The following is a 25,856-nucleotide window of genomic DNA, read 5'->3' as shown; positions in this document are numbered from 1 at the left end:
ACAGTGAGGTAATCATTATGCAAATGAGATAACTAATGTTAGGCTAATACACAAACATACCCCCCCACACACACACACACATACACACTCAGTTGAAGAGGGAAGGAACCCACACAGTCCTCACTCTCATACCCATTCTGGTGAATAACATGGACATCAACCGCTAACACCAGGGCCGCCAAAGCCGCAGATGGGGAGAGAAACTGTGCGTTAGAAGCACCGGATCCACTGCGAGCCCATCTTTGCGGATGGGGGAGGGCGAGACAGAGGGTGGCAAAAGCAGGCTGACTTGATCGAACTGCTTTGCTCAAGGAAATGAGGCTAATCATCAGTTTTCTTTCTTTCTGGACCCACATAGGTGGTACCATATAGATTTCTTTTAGAAGCAAAATCATAGCATGCTTTAGCCTGAAAAAGAAAAAATATGCAGACTTCCCTCTATTGCAATGATTAAGAGCATGGGCTCTGGACTCAGAGGGACGTGGACCCGAAGTCCCCATTTTCCATTTGCCTAATCTTGCAGTGCCGGCTATGTAGAAGGTTGTATTCAGTGGAATCAGAATCTGAGATGCACAGGAAAATGATTCATGATGTCTCAAAGCCTCTCTGTTCCCCACCCCACCGACCCCAAGTGTCAGCCCTGCCCACCCCCAATCTTGCCACAAAAATTTGTTAATGGGATGAAAACATATCTCTTATCTGCATCCCTGGATCCCTGGCCCTTTTTAAAATTGCAACAACTTTCTGTCTAAAAGCTCCTCTCCAAGCCCCAAACTACAGGAAGAACATTCACCACTGACGTGGCAGAGCAGAGGGCTAGACTAGCCAATCTCCTGAAGCTCCTTCTGCAACTCAACACAGAGTGGGGAAGCGGGAAGCACGGTAGGCTTCCCTGAAGGATAATCGCTCTGCTTCTGCAAGCAGAGGTGACAGGCAGCAAAGAGTAACCCAAGGGAGACAGAATTTCCTATTATTGAGTGACAATAGAACTTTTCTAAAAATCAGAGAAAGGGGGATGGGATAATAATGGGTTTATTTGTCTGCTTGATAATTTTATGGTGCTGGTAGTGAGGGGAGAGGAACATTTTTACTGGATCAAGATCATTCCAAAAGGCTTCAATGAAGAGGGATTAAAAAAGTGTTCATGGAAAGAAGCCTCCTTTATCTTAAGTAGATAAATCATCAGAGGGGTGAAGCATAGCAAGGGGGGAAATGGTGTGGTGTTTCAGTGAAAAGACACAAAAAGACAACGTATTCTTCAATGCACAAGTAGCATCTTAATGCTCAAATAATTCTCTGTGGTCACATGAGAGAAGTCTTTGTAGCATACTGAGGTTGGCTTAATCTTGACATCATTGTGAACACAGAAAACAGCGCTAGACAAAAATAAGGGGCCCAGTTTTGAGAACCTCTTTAGAAATCTGGGAGAAAGGGGAGCCTGTAATTAGGGTTTGCTGTGCAACTGCTCTGGGGGGTGATGTCATCGCATACAGAAAAGCAGCTTTTGGTGCCAGGAATCTGAGCTCACTGCTCTTCAGTCATTCAATAGGGTCGTGCATGGGAATCCCGCACCTTGGGGATTAGTGAGCAACAAATCTATTTTGTAGGCACCAGTGTTTGGCTAAAGGGAGAAAGGAAATTGAAATGACCTTGTAAATGCAAGTTGTGTGAAAGAATGCAGCACTGCCATCCTCCCACTAGTCACACAGATGGGACTTTGATACTCTGTCAACCCCTCCCTGCTCCCCTTCCTACCATTTTCCAGCAGAGAAAACTGAAGCTCAAAAAGAGGAAGTCCCAGAGCTGGCCATGCCGGTGCCAGGACTAATACCTGGTGGCCTGAACCCCATTGTAGAGCTTTTTCTTCTGTATCACCATGTGCCTCGTCCCCTATCAATGTCTGAGCTGAGCTGGGTGGATGCTCAGAGTCTCACCCACCTAGCTGTCACCTGAGTCACTCCCAGGGACACACGGTCACATTACATGAGCTTCTAGACCGCAAAGACCCCCGAAGGGAAAAGAACGTCCTGTTGGAGATGATTTCTCCTGCTTGTGTCATTGTGCACAAACACTGTGACACAACCAGCCAGGCCGGTTCTGGGTGGAAGAATGCTGTAATAGTTTTGCCAGAATCCTGCTGCGACTGAGACTGGAAATCTGGAGTTAATCCCCAAGTCTCATTTTAACAAATAGTTTTGACACCTTCACTAGCCCAACTTTTTCCTCTAATTAAACTAAAAGATTAGAGTTTCACATCCTTTCCTTTCTTCTCTTCATGTTAAATGAGAGGTAGAATAAAACATAGGTCAGCAACAAAAGAAAAAAGTAGAAAGTGTGCTCTGGAAAAATCCATAAACCTTATCATCAGGCCTTATTATACATAGGTAGTAAGACTACCAAATACTAGCCTTTTTTTCTTTTTTAAATAAATGTACCAAAACTTACATGTTGAGATAAAAGCCGTCTTTTAACATAATTATCTTGGGAAGATGCATGGTTTTCTCAAACAATGCTACTATGGCTCAAAGTATATTTGTAGAATCTCTTCTGACACTACCTTCTCCAAAGCTGGTGTGTGCAAAAGAAATCTCACTTTTAACCCTGAAGTGGTATTATCCAACTTGTTAATATATAATTACATTTAGGTCCAAGTGATTTCTGTTTTTTTTAAACACTGTCAAAGATCAAGATCTACTACAATAGTGGGTATTCAAAAGGATGTCACAGAGCCTGTCTTTAATAGTGCCAACACAAGCTAACCTCTGGCCTACTGCCCAAGGTCTGGCCAAAGGAAGCAAGAGATGCTAGTGGAGTTTCTAGTCCCATTCCTGTCAGCTATCCAATGTCAACTTCCATTATGTCACTGCTGTCCTCAACACTGAAAGCCAATGAAGATAGAAACGGAAGGGGTGTGGTTGGGGCATAAAAACTCAAATATCCACCAGAATCAGGCAGGGAAAGTTCCAGAATGAAGAAAGCTAAAGAAAGCATTAAAGAGAATAGCTAATACCTCACAAGAGCCACTGATAGCCTTGCAAACACTTGAGCTCATGGTTGACAGAACCTTAATTATCCAAAAGAATCTGGAAACCTAAATTTTAAAAAAAAGTAATAACCTCCTGATTTAATGATTATTAAATATGGGCAAAAATTTGAAATGTAAGTACATAAATAATGATACACACATACAAAGACACATTCTATGGGCCATATGAAGGCTGTAGATCACAGATCTGTGTTCTCTGGCCATATAAGCCAAAACAACAGGAGACACTGAGTGGGCCCCTGAAGGCTACAGAAGATTTCCATGGAGATGTCACCAATAGGAACTTGAAAGCAAATGCAATTACTCCCAAGAAATCCACAGTATGAAAATCACAAACAGTTCCACACTGAGAGGGATGCTGTTATCTCTCACTATGCTGAAAACCTTTTTCTCAATACCACACAATTTTGTTTTTTGCAATCTGCTTATTATAATACAAATAAAAATATCTGAAAGAAATACCTTAGGCTCTGCAGGTTGAAGAAAACATCTCAGCCTCCCCAATGATGTGAATTTAACTTTGATGGTTTTTCTTTAAAAGCCCTCCCAGTAGTTTGGGGGAAAGTATTCAGAACTACTTTTTTATTACTTACTGATTAACCCAGACTGCATTAACCCAGACAATTCCAGCCTCCAAGTAACAGTCATTAAAATAATATATCAAACAAACACATTTTGCAACAACAAGCAATAGAAAATATCCTTCACTGCCATTTGTGAAAGTGTATCTGAGCTTAAACTTGTCAACCTGGAACAACACACATGCACAAAGATACCTATTTACAGAAGAAAAGTGCCCCTTACTTATGGGAAATGAGGGATGTTGTCTGAATTGGGCTGAAAGATCAACTGAACCCCAAAATAACTACCTTGCCTGGCCTACCCCAGAGCCTCCACCACTCAGCTGTCCCAGTTCCAGCATTTCCTTTAAACGGTCCCTACGGACACGTAACAGTTAACACTTTCACCCACTAGCACTCACTACCACAGATGGCATGCTAATAAAACTTACGGTGATGATTACAGCTCTCATTTATAGCTTGCTCTACACAGACAGGGCACTTGGCAGTGATAGGATCCCGCTGTCCCCCCAGCCACTGCGGGGCCCTGCCTCCCACTCCCCCCGCTGCTGCATGGCGATTGGTTCCCCCGCCGCCTTCTCCAGCACTGGATCCTCACACACAGGTCACAACCCCAACACAATGCTCGGTAAGGCTGGGACAACAGGAAAAATGTTGTTGCTTTGTGTGAGGGACCAGAGGCCCGGAGCGGTCACAGGCCTCGCTGGGGATTCTGACGCCAGCCCCATCTGCCGTGCACACTGCCTTCTCATTCTCACCCCTGTAATCTAGCCTCAGAGCGCACCGGGCACCAAGAGAAAGCTCAAGGCTCAGGTGAGGAACTTTAAATGGAGGCAGAGAGGACCTCAGAAGACAAATTTGGCAACCTGACGTCCATCCATTGCAAGGCTTCCTTCCTTCCTGAAGTGCACTGAGGCCCTGGAACATTCTCCATGCTGCTCTGGCACTCTGGGGCTGCCTGCCCATTTGGGTCACCTTTCTTGGGCCTAAAGCCAATTTCACTTACATTGTTTTATACACGAGTGAAATGAGACACTGAGCAATTCATCTTCTTCTAGAAGTCATGCCCACAATTCCCATCCAGTTACCTTTCTCACCCAGCCTTCCTGCTGCTTGCAGACAATAAAGCATTGAAGGGAGTTGTTGACATTGACCTTTTCATTAGTTTAAAGACAAAGTCTTCTAACAAACACCCTCCTAGATGGTACCTAACTGAGGCAGAAAACAAGCTTAGGTTTCATCTGGAACCTTCCTTTAAGTGCAAAATAAGGATCAAGGATCAGATGCTAAGGAAGTTATGCTAAGGGCATAGCAGAAAAGTCTGTAGCTTTCATGAAATTAGAGACTCATGGCTGGAAGGCAAACAACCAAGTATCAGCACATCTGACTTTTTCACCCAAACTGGTACAATGGAGGACGTCTGTCCTCAGGGTACACCTTGCTGGAGGTTTTGCCATTGTCCTTCTTAACCACACTGTCACCAGAGGGAAAGAGAAAGTTTAAGCAGCCAATGCCAGAGAAATGGCTCAAGGTGACAACAACTCGACCTCAGGGAGTGAGGTTCAGAGACTGCAGCCCTATTTTCTGTAGCTCCTCTCAACCATGGTATGCCTGGAAGGGTCTGTGGGGTCCGGAGGGCTGTCCAGTCACTCCTGTGAAGACATTAGCTCTGAATGCTTCCCTGGCTCCAGAAGGCAGCAGTCAGAGAGTGTCTGGGAAATCTGCAGTACAGGCAGAAAAGGTTCTCTGGCCCAGTCTTGCCAGCCCCACATACTAGAGAGGAGCTTGAAGGCCTGCAGGATCTGAGATGGACATGCAGCTTGGCCCATTCCCGGTGAGGCCATAAACAGACACACCCCCTTTTCTTCTTTTTCCCCCAAAAGGCAATTAGCTGCACATAACTGAATGTGTGTGACTTCTAGATAAAGTACCACGTTCATTTCCTTCTTCTGGCTTAGGTTAACAGATCTTTCCCTACCTACAGGGCTTTTGTAAGAGAATCTTCTGCAGAGAATGAACAGGTTATTCAAAAGGTATGCACAGTGAATCAATAGTACTTTTTACGTACCTTTGCCTCCTCATTCACATCCCAGGTGAAGGAAACAGCATTATATGCAATCTCTTCAATGTTTCCAATTGTATTAAAGCTCTCCTTGTAATCAGCTGTAACAAAAAGAGAAAGGGTTTGAAAGAGTGAATCCTGACATACACTGAACTGTCATTTTCCAATGGGGAAATTTCAAACTTTGTTCTTCTGGCTGTCTCTCTGGCAAGAGTTAAGGACTTGTGTTCACTGATAATTTTTTAACTAATATTTACTCTGTAAGAACATAAGCATGTTCCTCTAGTAAAAGAGTAAATCTAGATGAAGCAAGGTCCCTAATTGACTTATTAGTATCATTTTTTACTGGGTTTATAAAATTATTAAATTTTTTTTCTTCTGAATCCATCACCAACCCACTCCTTCTCCTACTCACTTTCCTGACACTTAATGTTGTGGAAGTGCCAGAATATTCCATGGGGATACTTGTAGAAAAGAATATTCTGTTTATCAGCCAAGCAGTGTCACCAGGACTTCCGTAAAGAAATCCCAGGAGAGTGCAGGAAAACTCTTTTTTTTAACTTCTTTTTGGACTTAGGTGCAGAGAGTTGAGCTAATCTATATACACAGCACGCTATCACTACCACCTGTCCAAGGCCCTCTCATTGATTACTTCTTTATTTAGGTAACACTTATTTATTCCTTTTTATCCCCATTCTCCTCCCCAACAAATGCCACAGTTATCAATGTGTTTACTATGTATTCTTATGAAATAATTTGAGTTGATTTGCCTGTGTACAGAACTTTCATTTTTACAACTTGTGTTGTACTATGGCTAGAGTTGACAGATTTAGCAAATATTGGGGACATACTTATCCTAAAAAAATATTCATTGTTTATCAAATTCAAATTTAATCGTGCATCCTCTATTTTATATGGCAACCCAAGATATGGACTTTTTCAGATCTAACCACATTGCTGACTGCACACTTACATCTAAAAGCAGCTGCATAAACTTCTGTGGAACCTAAAACTTACTTATCCCCTCCTCAGAGATGGACCCTTCAGTGATCTCCAGTTCTCTGGCACCAGCGACAATACTTTGATTAAAATCCTTATTATTCACTGTTTCCACTATCACTCACTACCTTATTATTCTTAAGGTCTGGACATGATATTCCTAGTTTTAATCCTCACTACTTCCTGGGGTTTTTACCATATGCTTACCATCTGGATTTTCTCCCTCATACCGTTGGCCTACCTTAATTCTGTCCCTTGTGTACTAAATAAACATTGTTCGTGTCCTGCTTGGCTGGCATCACAGTTATGAGGTCTGGTTCTTTGAGGTCTGGTTCATTTACAGCTTGATCACCTCATCACATATGTTCTTCCTCTCAAAGCTTCCATAATTATTTTTCTAAAACAAAACTCTGATCATGTGCCTCTTATAATGTTTTTGTAATTCTTACACTGTGACCTATCACTTCCTTCACAGTGAGGCCCAGCACGCTTGTCTGTGTGATCACACTCCAGTCCCGTGAAGGGGGTCCCAAGGAAGATTCAATTCTAATGACATTGGAGGTCTTTTGGTTTATAAATTCTTTTTAGATATTTTTCTTTTTGAGTTAGGATAGGGGAGCTAGGTACTATGAGTGGCTTCCAGGATGTATAAAGTGTTTGTTGTCTACAAAACTGGACATGTTTCTGGCCAAAGGGTCATTTCCTCTTTCTGTGTTCTCTTAAGTTGTTATCACTCCAGGGCTGGTGGTTTCTCAAGACTTCAACAAGTTCTCTATGTTAATGCTGTGAAATTTTGAAGTCTGCTTTCCTATAGTTCACATATCTGATTGTTTTTCTGTTTCCTCCTCATTTATTAGGAAATCTAAATTCATATCTTTTGTCAAGATTTTAACTATTTTCTCTTAATAAAATTCATTTTGTTTATGTGACTTAGGTTGAGAGTAGCTTTTGCTCTTTATATCCATAATATAATAAAGCAAAGTCCATAATAATCCATAATAAAACAAAGCCAGTTTGATTTTGTTTTATAAAAAAGCTCCTTATCACCAGGATTTGGATTTATGGTTCATCCCAGAAAAGCCTACTAAGTATGCTCTCTGGAATGGCCCTCCAGACTCAATCTCTAAAATGGGTTGGGCCAATCTAAACTCCTATAGGAATTCTATTGCCCCTCTTTCTCAACAAATGTCTGGGATTTTTGTTGCCAGGATGGTATGGTGGTATCCTGCATTTGCATTTCTTCTACAACTTGTGAGTTCAAGCATCTCTTCACATCCAGGATAACCAGCCAGGTGTCTCCTTATATAGATGGCCTGTCATGCCCTTTGTCCATGTTTCTATTGGTTTCCCTAGGGAGACTTTAAAGCAAAACTATCTATCTTTACATTTTAAATAAACCACAAACACTTTAATATAAAAGCATGTGTGTTCACCACAGGTAAGTAAGTCAGAGACCATGAACAAATATGAAACATACTTAAAAGCAGCCACAATCTACCTACCGACAAACAACCACTAAAAACACATCACGTATACTTCATTTTTCTGTCTTCACCTTCCTTTCTCCAAAATATGTATTTTTTACACAATATTGTAACACATTTTTAAATTTGCTTTTTATTCCTTAATACATCTTCAGCAACTTTCCATTTCAATAAACTTGTGGAAAATATTTTTAATGGCCAAGTACTATTATATTTGATTAAAATGAAGTGCCATACTATTTACAATAGCCAAGAAATGGAAGCAACCTAAGTGTCCATCATAGATGAATGGATAAAGAAGATGTGGTACATATACACAATGGAATATTATTCAGCCATAAGAAGAAAACAAATCCTACCATTTGCAACAACATGGATGGTGCTAGAGGGTATTATGCTCAGTGAAATAAGCCAAGTGGAGAAAGACACATACCAAATGATTTCACTCATCTGTGGAGTATAAGAACAAAAGAAAAACTGAAGGAACAAAACAGCAGCAGAATCACAGAACCCAAGAATGGACTAACAGTTACCAAAGGAAAAGAGACTGGGGAGAATGGGAGGGTAGGGAGGGATAAGGGCAGGGAAGAAGAAAGGGGGTATTATGATTAGCATGTATAATGTGGGGGGTGGGGGAAAGGGGAGGGCTGTGCAACACAGAGAAGACAAGTAGTGATTCTACAACATCTTACTATGCTGATGGACAGTGACTGTAATGGGGTTTGTTGGGGGGACTTGGGGTAGGGGAGAGCCTAGTGAACATAATATTCTTCATGTAATTGTAGATTAATGATAACAAAATAATAATAATAATAAAAGAGTTTGAAGAATAAAAAAAAAAATGAAGTGCCATAACTTATTTAGCTCTTGCTGTCACTTAAATGATGTCCAAAAATTTGCTACCTTCAATAGCACTTCATTTAATTACCTTTATAGCTAAATATTCATACATACTTTATTATTTCACTGAGATATATTCTTAGAAGAGATATTAATAGGTCAAAGGCAAATATATTTTAAGCTGTTTAATTCATTTTGCCAAATTGCTCCTGGAAAGATTGATAACATTTATATTCACAAATAACAGGGAATGAGTTCTTGTTTCCTCAAACACCTCATAGAGAAAAATCACAGCACATCCTACAGGGCAGTCAGCTGGTAGAGACGTGCTGAGAAAAGTTCAAGGAGATAAAGATTGGACAGTTCTGTACCTTTGCAAATTCCTGGACAAAGGAGGGTGAGGTTGCCGTGCTACAGTGGAGAGAGAGCAAAGAAAACATCTCCATAGCTGCAGGCACCATGAGATTGAAAGAAAAGTTCAAAAGTTAGCCCTTCTACAGGTTGCGGCATCTTGCCACACTGATGGACAGTGACTGATGGGAGGGGTGGGGGGACTTGGTGGGCGGGGGGAGTCTAGTAGACATAATGTTCCTCATGGAGTTATGGATTAATGATACCAAAAAAAAAAAAAGTTAGCTCTTCTGAGGAAGCCAGAGGTGTGGGGGAGATGACAGACTTTGAGGGTTCCAGCGAAGGGCCGTGGCCCCGGGTGAATGCGCGCTGCTTTCATCTATGTGTTTTGGCAAGTTGCACTCTGCACAGGAATTTTGAGAAGCGTGATAGTAAATCTTCTCATTCTCTGTTTATATTGTTCACTTTTTGCATATAGTCAGTGGTTTGTTAGCAGGTTTTTAAATTCAGATTTTGTAGGTTGAGTTGTCTTCAACCTGACTGTATGTGTAAGTGTGATTCTGGAGGGCCGTCAAAGGAACTGTTCATTTCTCTGCCTTAATGAATCTTCACGTGCTCGGTAAATTATACCTACTCCTTTTAATTACTTTGTATATATTGTTGGAGATTAAAAGGAGTGGTATAATTAATATAAAAATTGCTTCTCTTCTGAAAGGTGTGGATTCTGTCTGGACCAGTGAAGTAAGCAACCTGGAATGCTGACATGGCTCAGGGCACAACTGCCATGTCAGTGTGCACATGCTGCGGCCTAAGGAGATAGTTTCCTTTTTAATAAGTGAGAACTCAGGGCAGTTTATACATTTGGGGTCAGGATCTATAAGGAGTCCTTTTACAGGGTGGCTCCCAAAGCCCAGGAAGAAAGGACACTGGTGGTGGAAACACACAGACATGAGTATAATTTTTTCTTTATTTATTATTAAATAATTCCATTTAATTTCTGTCCCCCTCTCCCGAGCCCTGTGACCTTCAGTGAGTTATGGAACCTCTGTGAATTTGTATTTCCCCATCTATAAAAGAGAGCCAATATCTAAGAGAACAGCCCTTGCTGGCCCACAGCGGGTGACAGGAACAACACCTACCCCTACTTCTCTCACCCCACTTGCCCACAGACATCAGCTCCCCTCTGTCTGCAAAGGCCAATTGGATCTGCTTGGGTTCAGGAAATGCTTGAGGGTCACTCTAGGAGCATTCACTCTGACTTGAAATAGGTAGAATAAATAAACCCTAGTCCAAAGAGGTTCTGAGATTTCTTTCTTCTGTTTCTCAAAATCAAAGCAGCAGCTTCTTAAATCCTGAATGACTCACAAGAACTCTAATGGATTATTTCCTTCATAACACTTTTCCCAAGTCAAAAGTAACCTGAGTTTCCTTAAGTGTGTTGACACCTGAGCTGATTTTTAGAGGCACTAAAAGTATTTCCATCATTTGGTCCTGGCCTCTGAGCAAATAATAGGCACAGTCATCAGGTTTTGAGAGTTTAGTATGTGCTAAATATACACACTTTACAAATATCACCTCAGACAGTTCTGATTAATAGCTTTTTTAAATTACTCTTACTTTATAGAATAGGAAACAGGGAAATATGTTGACTGCCTGCCCACCCAACAGTCACTGAATTTTAAAGGTACTGAGTGGGGATGAAGTTCTGTCTACATACAGAGCTAGAGTCCTTTGACTTCTGTTATAGACAGCCTTTCAAATGAGCACCTTTCTATACATAATCCAGAGCTATGATGGCTGAAATTATAAAGAGGTAATTTGTGCCTCGTAGAATGTGACTGGCATAGAATGACTCTTCAGTATTAAAGCTAGAATTAGAAATATCATCACTATTTACTCTCCATGGTTTATTATAGTGACCTCCCAGATATCATTTTAGGGGAACCTTTCTTGGAATTTTCCTTTTGGGCTATTATAATCTATTATCTTATTTGCATTTGTTTCATCCTTCTGTTTCTAGAGAAGGAATTATATAGGCCAATGTTACAGCTTTCAATTGTATTAAGTTTAGAGTAAGAAAAGCACTTAACTTTGTAACCTAGTACTATGTTCCCTGTACGCTAGTATTTTTTACTCTATTTGATTTCATTTTTTAAGAATTCTGGTGTTGACTCACAAACTTGATCTCAAACTGACAATTAGGCATATCCTGTGTGTAGCTACATAAACACACAAGGTTGTGTAGTACCTATGTATGCACCATGGCTTCTAGGTCTGAATTTAAATCAACTTGGATAGTCTGAAAATTAACTGCTTTGCATGAATCTATGTGACTCAGAGAGATTTAATTTCAATCTATTTTCTCTTCAAATTATTTTATCTCTTAAAAAATAGTGCCTGCACTTTCTGACAGTTTGCAGAATAATAAAGATATGGATGTTCCTTTGGTAAGTAATTTATTCTTGTACGATGCCATTTTCTTTTAAAGGTTTTATTTTGTTTTAATCAAATTTACTTTCATATCTATTCAGAAGAGTGGAAATAATATAGAAAGACATCAAAATCAAAATTCTACCTACTGAGTTTTATTTAAAGGAGAGAAGACCCACATTTACATAGAGAAAGCAGGTTTGTTTCATTCTGGGGGACAGCCCTCCACAGAACAAAACTAAATGGCAGGGTGGGAAACCCTGGGACAGAGAGAGACCAGTTGCCCAGCACTCCTGTCTGCTGGGCCTGCTGGCGCCTTGAAGTCACACTGACCGGCCGGGTACCTGAACTTCTGAAAGGCAGCAGCTGCCTTTCCCTGGTGTCCACCCTTTCACTTTTTCTGCATAGCTCTAGTAGCCCAGCCTGGGTTTGCCTATAAAAACTGCAAGAACGCACAGCGGTGGGGCACATCCAAAGCCAGCCTCCTCCAGAAAACCCTAAGGAAAAAACATGCTACTTGATTTTAATCAGAAGTCCTATTTGAAAGTAGTCTATGACTCCAGACTGAAGAGAGCTCCTAGGCCTGGCTGGAATAAACTCCGGCTTTATTTCAGTTTTCCATTCTCATCTCATTACTTAATACACTAACACTCTTAGGGGCATGTCTGGGGACAAAAAGTCATAGGCACATAGGATTAGAGTGACTACCCAAGTGGCTAATCAGCCACCATCATCTCAGACATGCACACAGGGCTCCCTCCCTCTCACACAACAGTTTCCAACTTTTCCCACCCCAATGATATTTCCAGAAACTGTAAGACTTCCCAGTTAAACCATTCTAATTTATGAAAGAAAATTGAAATCTTTCTGAAGTAGTACTTTACTACAAATGTCTTGAGAATTGCTATACTATGATAGGACATTCCACAGTCACTCTCAAAGATCCATTCTCATGCCTAGCAGCCCTCAATGTTAGAAATCAGTTTCAAACACATATGATTCGAGTTAACTTTTTGGTAATCGGTCGTGCAGCACGCAGACACATCACAAGAATTGAAATCCTCACATGGATTATCTTTTTGCCAAACTTGAACCATGAACTGAATCCCTGCCGAGGCTCAAATTCCATTAAGATTAACTCCCATATCAACCTTGCCAGTTCCCCCAGCTTAACACATAGACCAAACTGGATAAACCTCTGTTATGTCTGCGAGGAAGGTGGGAGTAGAGAGGGCGGACAGCATCAGCCATTCTGGTTAGTTATATGAATGATTTTTGCTTTAACTGCTATTTGAATAACATGCTGTTATTCTTGTTGACTTATTTTCCATCACTTATTAGAAGATTTACATATTATTTCAAAATTGGAATTTTAATTCTCTTGGGTATATTTCTTCAAGAAGATAAATCTGTCCTTCAAAGGAGGGAAGCTGTTGCTGCTCTTGATTTTTTCGTTTGTAATGTGACCACGGCATCTGGGAACTGTGGGTGTGAGGCCAACTGCATCAGCAGCTACCTTAGAAAAGCTGCCTAACGTTTCTAAACCAATTGCCCCATCTGTGAAGTGGCCATAATCCCAGCACCCAACTCCCAGCATCACTGCGCCACAACGAGACACTCACTTACTCAACACCGAGTTGTTGTTTCAGTACTTGCCTTTTCAAGAGCAGAAAAATGAGCAGAAGCTATGCATTCCTGGAACCTGTTCAAAGAGTTTTCTTCAGATTAGCTTCTCCTTATATTGGCTTCTACCACCTCAAAGAGCTTAATTTAATTTTGGAAAAACTTTCTCTTGGCATGTTTTAGGTTTTGTAAACAAAGAAGAAAAACTTTAGATTCACCTAATTTCACACTTGGGGGTATGGTGAAGACATAAATTTGTTTCTGTTGAAAGGTGTGGAGAAATAGAGGCTTCTAGCAAATGCTGGAGGGTGGCTGAAAAAGGCCAGCTCTGTAGTTTTGTTCAGTAAATAGATGAGTAAATAAATGAAACTATCAGAGAGTTATCTCCAGGGTTTTTTTGGTAATTTTTCAGCCAATCAAATAATACTAAAAAATGTGAGACCATCCAGTATCTGAGATTTCATTAGATGCATTTCTGAAGAAAGAAAATAATTAGGCCCCAAGCAAAAAAAAAAATGAACTCAAATAAGAGCAGGTTTCTTTTTTGAAATGAAAATGTGGTCTTCCATAGCCTATAGAAATGGTCCCACCAAGTAGGGGGAGGACAATGAAGAGCTCAATAAATGTAGGGGAAAAAAAAGAAGATGAAAGACAGGAAATGAAGCATTTGGCAGTATTAAGTTAGGTGTGGGCCTACTAAGTTATCTGTGTGGTGGGGTAGGGGTGAATTTTGAAAGCTCACAATGTAAAAGCATCTCTTTCTGGGATAGCTTTACCATCTCATTGAAACAGGTCGCCAAGTATCCATTCCATGCTTTACTCCTCTCTAACATTCCTTCTGCCTAACCACTCAGTGGGGAATGGCTAGCAGTAGGAAAACCCTTTATCAGAAAAGGTTTATCAAACAATACTGTCCCGGAACCAAATAAACACACTTTCTAGAAGCAGTGATGAAAAATGGTTAAGGGCCACATTCATTGGAGTTTTTTACTTCCAAATCTAGCTCCTTTTTGAGGGGGTAGGAAAGGAGTTTGTTTTGAACAATTTTCTGTTTGCTTAAATAGTAAAAATAAATAAATAAAATGTACCAATGCACACTTAGTCCCCTGGAATCCAAAAAAATATCACCAAAAGTTATTCTTTCAGCATGGAAGTGGACAGAGTGCAACTTCAGCCTACAGATTTGGCATTAAGAAATTTTAATGAAAGACAGGTTATGCTGGATTGACCATAAGTAGTAGTTTAGGGTGTGGGGTAATGGACTCCTCTTTTAGGAAACATGGAGTGGAAGGAAAGAGAAAGACCCAGCAGTAGTTTGGAAGGGAGTCTTCAAGGATCAGGGCCTGGATGTACGGGTAGCTTGTGAACTCTGGCCCATCTCTGGACCCTTCCCTTGGCAGGAGGAGGAGGGCCTCCCTGGATCACCCTAAGCACATATGCTGAGGAGAGACTGATTCTCCCTGAGCTGCTGTCCCCAACAGAAAGGGCTTTTAGAAGGCATACTGAGAAATGAATGCAATGAATGAAAAGCCACGGTGGTTCAATTATTATTGAAAATCAACATCTTCTGCCTGAACCAAGATTAAACTTTGAGTAATACTTATATTTTATGTTTTCAAATAGGTAACTTAAATAACCTATCAAATTTGAAGATGAAAAGGAATTTTTCAGTGACTGTGGCTACACTAGTTCTCTGTAAAACACAGGGTGGGTGCCTCACCGTGTGGGCTTGCAGTAACAGCTAGAGCCAGCAAACGGAGAGGAAGATCCAGGAGTACCCTGTTGGGCAGTGCCTGGCACCCCATCACCCCCACCACCCCATGCCCCAGCCTCTTCCCTCCTATGGAGGAAGCAAGGATCAAGGTCACTCTTCTGCCTTATCTCTGACTCACTGCCTTGACCTCACCAGCCTGGGGTTTTGTTTTCAAAGTTAGGGGTTTTCAAAAGAGATTTTATTTTGTTTTGAATCAAATTTACTTTCACATCTATCCAGAAGTGTGGAAAAAGTCTAGAAAAATATCAAAAATCAAAATTCCACTTACTTATTTTTAAAGAAAGGAAGACCTACATTTTCCCAACTGCAGAGAGAAAACAGGTTTGTTTCATTCTGGGGGACAGCCCTCCACAGAACAAAACTAAATGGCAGGGTAGGAAACCCTGGGACAGAGAGAGACCAGTTGCCCAGCACTCCTGTCTGCTGGGCCTGCTGGCGCCTTGAAGTCACACTGACCGGCCGGGTACCTGAACTTCTGAAAGGCAGCAGCTGCCTTTCCCTGGTGTCCACCCTTTCACTTTTTCTGCATAGCTCTAGTAGCCCAGCCTGGGTTTGCCTATAAAAACTGCAAGAACGCACAGCGGTGGGGCACATCCAAAGCCAGCCTCCTCCAGAAAACCCTAAGGAAAAAACATGCTACTTGATTTTAATCAGAAGTCCTATTTGAAAGTAGGCTATGACTCCAGACTGAAGAGAGCTCCTAGGCCTGGACACAACAGCCCAGCTGAAAAATTCACAGTGGGTCAGTGAATTCTGTTTGACAGTCTTCTGAAAACCTTCTCCTTAACCCTCAAAGAAAACTACTTGGAACTAAACTTCAGAAATGTTTTATGTAGTTGAAACTTACATTTTCATGGAAAGCTTTACCTTAATAGAAAACGGTCAACAGAGCAACTTCAAAATTGGTTCTTAAGAAATAGATTTGTATGAGGGCACAGATGAAAATCCTATAGTCACATGCTAATACCAAAGATATACTGTAATAGCCTGATAATTGTCATAGAAAACTATGGGATTAATATGAAGAATATAACTAATGCCTCCTGATACCGGGAAAGATTACTGTGAACCAAAATTAGAGACAGAGATTGAAAAAAGAACAAATGATTGGTTTCACAACTGACTAAAAAATTCTATCAGTAGTGGATACATTGGATGTGACTGTAAAGTAACAATGCTTATGTGGACATGCTTGCAGAATCATCTCCTTATGTTGCAATCCATTATTACCCATTCTGAGAATGCAAAACCATGGTGTTCATTATTTTGAAATTTCTGCATTGTAAAGTAGTAAAGTAACTCTTAATTCTATTCAGCGGGGAGAAATTGCACACAAATATGTCTCGATTTATCTGTTCTGGCTTCTGGCTCTCATTCTATCAAGTTAATATTAGCTGTGGAGCGTCTTCTAATTTTCCTTCCCTGCTTGAAAGGGAACAGAGAGAAAAATATGCTTTCCCCAGAAAGTGGTTTTGGAATCATCCATTGTTGGAGTAGACATAATATGTATCTAGTTCATTCTGTGATTTGTGGTCCATTTAAATAGTTTTTCAACGGCTCACACTGTGTAAAATGGTAACTGCTTGCGCTCATGTGCCAGTAAGTCCAGGAAACTTTCCAGTGTGCTGTGTGTGTAGATGGTGCCTCAACACTGTCACACACCCCCATGGATGCAGCACCTGGCTGACCTCCACTCCATAGCCACGCTGCACCTCTTGAACCCCCTGCCTTGGAGCAGGACACCCACCTACTTAGCAAAGCCACACTTTCTTCTATGATCCTTTACTTCTCCTTTATCCCCACCAGCAATCATTGGGAAGGGTCTGTAGGTTCTAGAATGTATCTCTCCTTCGTGGGTTTGCTTTGTTCCACTCCTTTGGGTACTCTGTCTTCCACCCAGCCGTAACTGGTCTTCCCAGGGCAGTTTCTCTCTCACTTCATCCCATCCCTCATGCTGGCCCAGCCCTACCCCTCTGAAATACAGGTATGGTCCCATTACAGTCCTGCTAGAAACCCTCAGTGGTTGTCCCAAGCCTCTGAATCCAAGTACTGCATCATTAAATGGAAATGTCAAGTCATTGCAATATCGTATTTGCTTGTTATTTCTACACATTCCCCTCCATCGTAGTCTCATCAGAATTCTGGGAACATCGATGTGTAAATGCAACACATGCATTTGGATGAATGACAATATATACATACAATTTTTATTATCCCTCTCTTACATTTTTCTGGATCTTTAAAATCCACTCCATCCAAAAAAAGAAAAGCATGGATTAATTAAAAACAAGGTATGCTTGTTACACCTCAATTTTAAAAACTATAAACATACACACATTTGAATGTCTCCACAACAAAACTGCAGAATAAGACTTTTTAGAGCCAAGATAATGTTAAAGCAGCAGAGGGTGAGAAACTCTGAACTTAGCTGCCAGCAATATCTGCTACGGTGCTGTTCCTCTTGCAGAGACCCTGAGAGGGCACTTCCCCAGCAGTCCACCTGCAGCTCTGAGGTGCTATCAGGACAAGACTCACTTGCCCTGTAATGTCCTGGAGCCCTCAACACCCTGCTGGGTACCATCAGCCTCGGCAGAAGACCTGTAATTTCAGCATGTGTCATGTGGAAACAGGGCTCCTTGTAGACCCTGAGACCAGGAAATTCCATCTAGACTTCGCATCCCTGCTGCTGTCGGATGCCCCTTTAAAAAGCAAGCCTTTGCATAACTACCAAACCCTTTTCTCTCATTTCCTCAGCCCTACTTACTAGGGATTTCCTTCCTTCACCCTGTTTTCTGTATTAATGAATCAATATATTAGTGAATCAGTGAAAGAACTTGTGAGACTTGGAGGGCTCGGCTTGTGTGCTTTGGAAAGTAGCAGAATCCACTAGCATATATGAGAGTTTCTACCTCTCCCACTTTTGCTAACCGTTTATCAGACTTAATAAAATAATTTGCCAATCTCGTTTCTGCTGTCTGTTTCCGGGTCTGCAGCATGCCCTCTCCCCCTCTCACCTCACATGTTCTTGCTATCCTGCCAGAAGGGTCTCAGAAACACCTCCTCAGGGCAGGGCTCCTTCCAGCTGCCACTCACTGTGTGATACCTTTGCCATTCGTTCTTGCCTCCAGGCTTGAGCCGTTTGAGGACAGGCTTGGCCTTAATTACCTCTGAATAACCAGTTCCTAACAAAGGGTCTGGCATGCTTGCTTGATGAATGTGGAATAACTAAGCCTTTCCACAAGCTGGAGGTAGCTAATATGGGGCCAACACTAACTACATGTCCCATTATCAAGGGCTCTCACACTCAGAGTCAAGCAAGGGACAGATATAATCTAAGTGACAGGAATGCTCCTTAGACTGCAGAACGTAAACTTGTTTATGACCTGGAATAACTGTTGTTCCCTGAACTCACAGGAAAAAATCTGTGGGACTTGGAGGGCTCTGCTTGTGTGCTTTGGAAAGTAGCAGAATCCACTTGGGCCAGAGTTTGTTTGTTTAACTTACACCAAGTAAGAGCTAATTGCTAATGTTTGCTTCCCCCCCCCCACCAAAATAGTTGATGGCCTAACATACAAGAACCACATATCTGAACTGGCTTTCAGAAGTGTCAGAACTAGCAGCAGCCAGGAGTCCCACCACCCAGACTGTGAAACATTCTCAATGTCTGGAGAGGACAGCCCAGGGGGGCACCGCAAGGCCTCAGGACAAGTCGGTTACTGGGTGTCTTCTGTCAGTGTACATGTAATCAGGGCCTTATGGGGGCCATGGACTCCCCAGGGGCTGGGCTACAGTAGAATGAAAACATGGAATAATAAGCCATCAAGGGGAGCAAACTCTCAATTTTAAACAAAATGAGTTATTTTGAGGATGAAGGACAAAATGTTTATGTATGACATACAGAGAAGCCTGGTACCTAGCAGACAAGGAGCACATGGAAGCTGTTATTAAGCCACAGATCGCTCCTTCAAGAGGCCTTCCTTCTGTCCATGAAATAAGAGTTTTATCCACACATTTTTTCACTCATTCAGGAAATATTTATTGAATGCTCAGTGTGTCTCAGGCCCAGGGCTAAGCATTGGGTCTAGAGCAGAGAATGAAACAGAAAAGTGTCTGCCCTCATGGGGCTTACCTTCTAGTAGGAGCACAGACACAGTAAGAAATAGAAACATGCATATATAAATAACATGTTGGGTAGTGTTTAAGTGTCTGCAGTAAAATAAGGAAAAGGAGCTTGAGGGTGATGGGGGCATGACAGTGAGGGAAGGTGACAGGGATGGTCTCTCTGATGAGGGGACCACAAGCAAACACCTGCAAGAAGTGAAGAAGCAAGCCCTGCGACATGCAAGCCCCCGCCCAAGGGGGGACATGCCTGGTGAGATGCAGGAACCCCACTCAGAACACAAGGAATCTGGGAGCCAAAGCCCTATGTGCTCTGAGAAGCAGCCTCCTTCCCTGGGCCCTGAGCCCTCAGGCCCCCACTCTTCTTTGCATGGGCCCACCAACAGGACGCCATCAGGGACACTGACAGTCCTCTCCCATTAGGTCCCAGTGAGGGGGAACTCACAAGATTAGGTACATGGGAGGTGAGGAGCGGCCTTAAAGAACAACCAACAATCTAACCCAAGGGAGATAAATGTATATGAGAAAAGATGTGGAAATTCCTCCAGCCATCATTATTACAGGGAACAAGAGACAACAGAACAATCCTTGAGCATGAGTACTGAGGGGCTGCAAATAAAGAAGAGCATAAATAGAGGTGAGAGCTTCACTGGGCTTTGCTTGGTATGGAGATAGAGAGGCAGGGTGTTGAAGGGAGAACTGGTTATCCCAGGAAGCCCTGGGAAACAAGATGAAAGAATGTACATGCCCAGCTACCCAAAACTGTGCTGTGCATAATTTGAGGAGCTTGGGGTTCCCTTAGAGCCCACCCCCACACCAGAAGGACCACCAGTTATAAATCCCTGCTTTAGAGAAAGGGGCCCTATCTCAGTATCTAATCCAGCTTCAAGGCCACTATCAGAAGGGCTTGGTTGAACCTGCTGACCACAGTGGCTGGTGTAGCTTAGTGAACTTCACATTTGGAGAGCTGACTTTAACTTGCAGCTTCATGAAGGTTAAGGAAAAGTAATACATCAAATAATTTTGGATTCTTCCTTTTCTTTTTCAGGACTACTGGAAGGTTCTTAACCCTAACTGGCAATTATAAAGTACATGTGCTCTTCAGCTTCCTTCACCCTCAGCAGGCACCGATAGCCCTCCTGGTTGAGGCAAGGTATAGCCTCACGACTGTTCTCAACACTGCATGCCAGACGTACCTCCGTGATAGCACACAACAGACAGAAGTTGGGGTCACACAGCACGGGCCCTCTCTGCACTGGGAATGGTGTCAACTGCCCACTCACAGAGAAGCACATGGTCTGATTTTTTTTTTATGCAGCAAAAGAATGAATTTTATGAGATTTTTACATGTTTCTTCATCCTGTGTGAGTAAATGTCAGGTTGAAGTAAGATCATGGTCAGAAAATTGATTTTCCGTTTGAAGCTAAGGGGCTGACTTAATGCCTTCATTTCAGGTTCAGAGCAAGTAACCCAAGTAGCCATAAAGCTGCTCTGTCTCTGTAAAAGTTACAAATCTCAAAGCTAAGCCTTGCATGTGTATAAAAGATTATCTGAGGGAAAAAAGTCTGAAAGCAGTAGAGATGTGATAAAGAAGACAGAGAAGATGTCAAGTTCCCTGAGAGCTGAGAAATCATTCTGGTCTAAGTGAAGTACACCCTGTAACAATATCAAAGTTGAACCAACAGGAATGCCAGCAGAATGCTTTTATTATTTGCCTTATTTGGACCTAGTCCATGTTTCTATTTAACTGCTCCTCTTATTTTCTTGGGTAATAATTACAAGGCTAAATTTTCAAATAAAATAAAATTGTTCCTCTGCTCTATACAAATCGGCTAAAAGCAGGTTAAGGCATGTTTCCCCAAACCCCTTGTCCCAGTCCATTGGTCTTGGAGGTTCAGTATATGACCTGGGTGGGGAGGATCATTCTCAGCTCTTGTTAATTACCTGCCTATAAGTCACTTGGAAAGGTGGGTCAGTGAGCATCTCCAAGCCTCAGTATCCTCGTTTATAAGATGAATAGTTACTAGAGGTGTGTGTGTGTCGTGTGTGTGTGTGTGTGTGTGTGTGTGTGTGTGTGTGTGTGTGTGTAGTGTGGTGTGGGATAAAGAGTGGTGTAGCCATTTTGCAGGATAAAGCAGCAATTAGTTTCAATATGTTTTTATGGTGAGTCTCTAAACCTAACCTAGTCACTAATGTCTCTACCATTGGTCAAGGACTTGTAGCAATGGTGGTCAGAAAAGTCCACCATTGCAGTATGTAAGAAATCAAAGCAAATATCCCTTTTATAGCTTGGTCATATCTTCTGACACCAAACATGATGGAAATCTCCACTTTACCTACATTCACTGAGAAAGCAGCCTGTTGGTCTGCAAAACCAGGTAACACAGCCTATAGATGAGAAATGACTTATTTTTCACGGATACAGCATACAGATAAAATGTTAAAATTACTTAGAAACCCACAGATTACTATGTTTTTAAGTAATTTCTAGAAACTAAATTCTGAGCTCTGACTCCCCTTCTTTGCTCTGTGTTTTAGAAGGTGATTCCTGCAAACTGTATGGCTTAGGGTCACGTGTCCAAGCCCTTTGGGCGTATTTGGCCAATGAGAGCACTGGTGGGCGATTGAGAGGCAAGGAGAAGCCAGTGCATTGCTTCGCCTCTCCCTCTGGGCACTGAGAAGTGTTTCTGGCAGTGATTCCTGTGTGGTTCAACCTCCTCTTGGGAAGCGACTCCATCTGTGGTCCCTTAGTTCCTGCTAAGACAGTCCCCACCATGGCTCCAGCTCCTGCTGGGTGGCTCTCCCAACACCACACTCTCACGCCTCCCTTGATCCTCCAGCCCTGCAGCTGGGGGAACAGCAGCAGGTTCCTGCTGTAGCTCATCTCTGGGTGCCTCATGGTTCCTTCAGTCCTCCCAACCTTTGCAACGAAGTCCCTCCATGGGCCCACTTGGCATGGGCTCTGCTTTCCTGACTGGACGCTGAGGCCTGTCCAGGGCACCATCGATCTCTAGAGAGCAGAGCTTGTATTTAGGAGTATGCAGACCCCAGAAAATGTGTTTGGCAGATTCATTCCTTCTTCACAGCCAAATTTACTATTTGTACTAGGTGTGTGTTGGAGCAGAAAGGACACTGGACAGAGAATCAAGAGAACTAGAACTCAACTATCTAGTCATGTGACCCTCACAAGTACCTTAGAGCCAAAGGAGCCTGAGGTAATTGTGCCACAGGGGGTAAGAGTTCATCTGGCCTGCCTGATTCCCGATCAGGCTCAAACACGGAAGGCATGTAAATGTCTTAGAAATTGACAGGGTCCTTGTGAATCTACATGTATTACTATTATTGCATGAAACACAGTTGTTGTTCATAGAAAGTGCTTTGCACTCAGCACAGCCCAATTTTGATTTCTCAACCTGATTTGTACATGGACTAACAAAGGAAGAGTACACAGCCCAGTACCTGGCACATCTCAAGAACTACATGGATCCGAGGTGTGACTTCTTCAATGCTAGGCTCTTTGGCATCATGAGAACATATCTTTTTAGCAAAGACCATGCTGGAGGTCAAGGTCAGCTTACCTATGTCGAGGACCCTCTGCTTCGCTGTATGCTGCCGAGAGTGCCAGTACTTCCAGTATTTCAGCTGTTCGTCTCGGTTTTTGTCTTCACTAAAGACCACCATCACCACGCTCTGCAGAGGGGAAAACCACGTATATCACTTTCTGTTCCATGTCTCTGGTGCTTCACACAGTCTCCCGTTCTGGAAGCTCTACCAGAGGTGTGTTTCTGTAATGTTGTTGCTCTTGCTTTACAAAAACCCAGGCAAGCTCAGTTGGGTCGTTTGTTTTGCTTTAAAATGGGCTTACTTAAAAAATGATTGGGAAATGAGAAGAGCACAGAGGGAAAAAGAATCCTACCTCATTTTTACCATGAGGTATAAACAACCAGATTCACAAAATTAACAGCGAATTTATTATTTTGGGAGGTGAGTGGGAATACCCAGAAAATTTTTCTCCTGTACTAAAAATAAGCACATTTTTAAAATTTCATATCCTTAAATGCAGAAATTGGCACTATTTGTAAAGGAGCAAACATCTGTTTCTGGCCTAATTAATTGCCCAAGGTTGAAACACTGTTAATGAACATAGATCTAAGCTATAGATGTTTTATAGGCCAAAAGACACAAGGTCAACTGTGTTATTTATTTTAATACAATGTGGATATACTTTTAAAATGAGCTGAGGAAACTAATTACATCTTATAATAATAAGAATCCTAAACCCCTTCTGGTTCTAAATTAAACAGCCTTGTTAAACTATACACATGCTAATTCACTGTCACTTACGAAGTGGAGAAGGTACCAAAACCAAACCACCAACAAAAAAAAGCCCCTTCATTACCATATCAGGGACACACTTCTCCTCTTTCTCACTCCATATCCAAACCTTGGACATTTTCCTACATTCTGGAATGTTTAATTAATTCTCATTCCTTAATACCTTCTCCTTTGTAGCATTTTACACCCTTAGTCATTTACGTAATTTTTAACCATTGAGTCAAGGGCAATGTCTTCTCATTGACTTCACACTCAGTGAGGACAGAGACAGTGTCACCCACCACAGTGGCCCCAGAGCCTGACAAACGATAGATACCAAATACATGCTTGTGGCTGTACAGACAACTCAAATTCTGGCTATTCCCAATGTATGTGTGCACATTTATTACCCAAGAGAGCAGATGTTTGTTAGAAAAACTACTTCATAAATATGTATTTGATTATGCAAATTCATAAACAGCATGACCTTTGAAAGTATGGTGAGATGCCAAGAAAGGAACCACGGGCTGTGCTGGCAGAACGATAAGCCCAATTCTTCATTCTTCTCCCTCCTGCTTCCTCAGACTCCCCCATTTACAGTGGCCACCCCCCTCTTATCTGCAGTTTCTCTCTCCACAGTTTCAGTTACCCTGGGTCAACCACATTCCAGAAGCAGATGGTTCTCCTGATGCATCCTCAGAAGATCGATAGTAGCCTAATGCTACATCACAATGCCTACGTCATTCACTTCACTTCAATTCATCAAGCAAGCATTTTATCATCACATATCATCACAAGAAAAAAGGTAAGTATAGAACAGTAAGAGATTTTGAGAGACCACATTCACATAACTTTTATTACATTATATTATTATAATTGTTCTATTTTATTTCTAGTTATTGTTGTTAATCTCTTACTGGCCTAACTTATAAATTAAGCTTTGTCATAGATATGCATGTAGAGGAAAAAACATAGCATATATAGGGTTTGGTACGATCTGCAGTTTCAGGCATCCATCAGGGGTCTTGGACCACATCCCCCACACATGAGAGGGGACTACTGTACATGTAAGAGTTTACTGCATGGCCTCCCGGTGTTTATGTCTGTCTGTTCCAAAATAAAAATAACATTTAAGGTAACTTCTTTCTAGCAAATGACTAAATTAACATAAATAATGACATGTTCTTGGTATGGAAATTTACTTCTTCAGTGATAAAGAAAAAAGGAGTTTGAAACTGCTATTACCAAGCCTACGTGCTTTTGACTCAGAATGAAACACTGTTTTCCAAAATTCATGTGGTAAGTTCTGAGTGCAGCCCTCTTTCCTCCAGACTGAGGAGCAAGAAAGATCTATTCTGAGAGGTGCCATCCTAACTCCCCAAGGGTGTTAGATTGACGTTCTTCAGAGAAGAAGGGCTCTTCATTTTAGCCGAAATGCAAAGTTAATAAAATGTTCATATTAAGTCACTTTCATGATTTCAGTGAAGTAGAATGATTAGAAAAGTCCCTATACTCAAAATCATTGTCATGGCCTTAGAATACTAACTATTCAGCATCGTTTCAGGGTGATGATAACGGTGTTGTCTGGAGGGTGTATATGAATTATATGCTCACTTGTCACTTGCAAGATTTTTTTAAAGTAAATTTAGCGAGTGTCTTCTTACCAAGCATCTACATGTGAAGGTATAGGGTATAAATTCTAGCATATATATCCAGAGGGGGTCCCAAGCCAAAATTCCTCTGCCTTTCAGCCCTCTGTGCTCCTCAACACATTGCACCTTGATGCTTTAGAGAATTGGTTCAGGAGTCTGCCTGCCTGGAGTATCTCCTGGTTCCCTCACATTTGAGCTACCCAACCTTAGCTAGTTACTAGCTTCTAAAAGGCCAAGTTGCCTCATTGTAATATTATAAAAATAATAATAGTGCCTGTTTCATAGAGTTGTTAGTTTCAATGAGTTACTAGATCTATGGTGTTTAACATAGTAGCTGGCACATAACCTTGTGGCTCTTGCTGTTGTTATTTATTAATATTGAATCTCTCTGCCATTATTGGCATCATTATTATTATTGATCCCTCTGTCGTTGCTGTTCTTGCTGATCTCTCTGCCACAGCCTTCACCACAGGGTGGGAATACACTAACTCCCCTGCAGCCACTCAGCACACCCGCAAGGGCCCCAGCCTCTGGTGGGGCATTAGCTCCACATGTTCCCCTCATTCTCAGCTGCCCTGCCT

The 25,856-nt window shown here is 41.8% G+C and overlaps 1 protein-coding gene across 6 annotated transcripts in view; it reads right to left on the bottom strand.

The window, feature by feature from the left end:
- The window catches only part of GRHL2 (grainyhead like transcription factor 2), a 136,704-nt gene that overhangs the window by 49,378 nt on the left and 61,470 nt on the right, over positions 1-25,856 (bottom strand). For all 6 annotated transcript variants that reach the window (XM_017651745.3, XM_073229907.1, XM_017651744.3 and 3 more), the window contains 2 exons: positions 22,888-22,999; positions 5,696-5,790 (listed from right to left, as the gene is read on the bottom strand). In XM_017651745.3, the coding sequence (XP_017507234.3) occupies positions 5,696-5,790; positions 22,888-22,999 (207 nt within the window). The remainder of the gene's footprint in view (positions 1-5,695; positions 5,791-22,887; positions 23,000-25,856) is intronic.

The sequence above is a fragment of the Manis javanica genome, chromosome 2 (assembly GCF_040802235.1).
Source record: "Manis javanica isolate MJ-LG chromosome 2, MJ_LKY, whole genome shotgun sequence".
In the NCBI taxonomy this organism is placed as follows: domain Eukaryota; kingdom Metazoa; phylum Chordata; class Mammalia; order Pholidota; family Manidae; genus Manis; species Manis javanica.
Note: the sequence above shows the minus strand (reverse complement) of the source record. Positions and strands in the feature narration are given on the sequence as shown.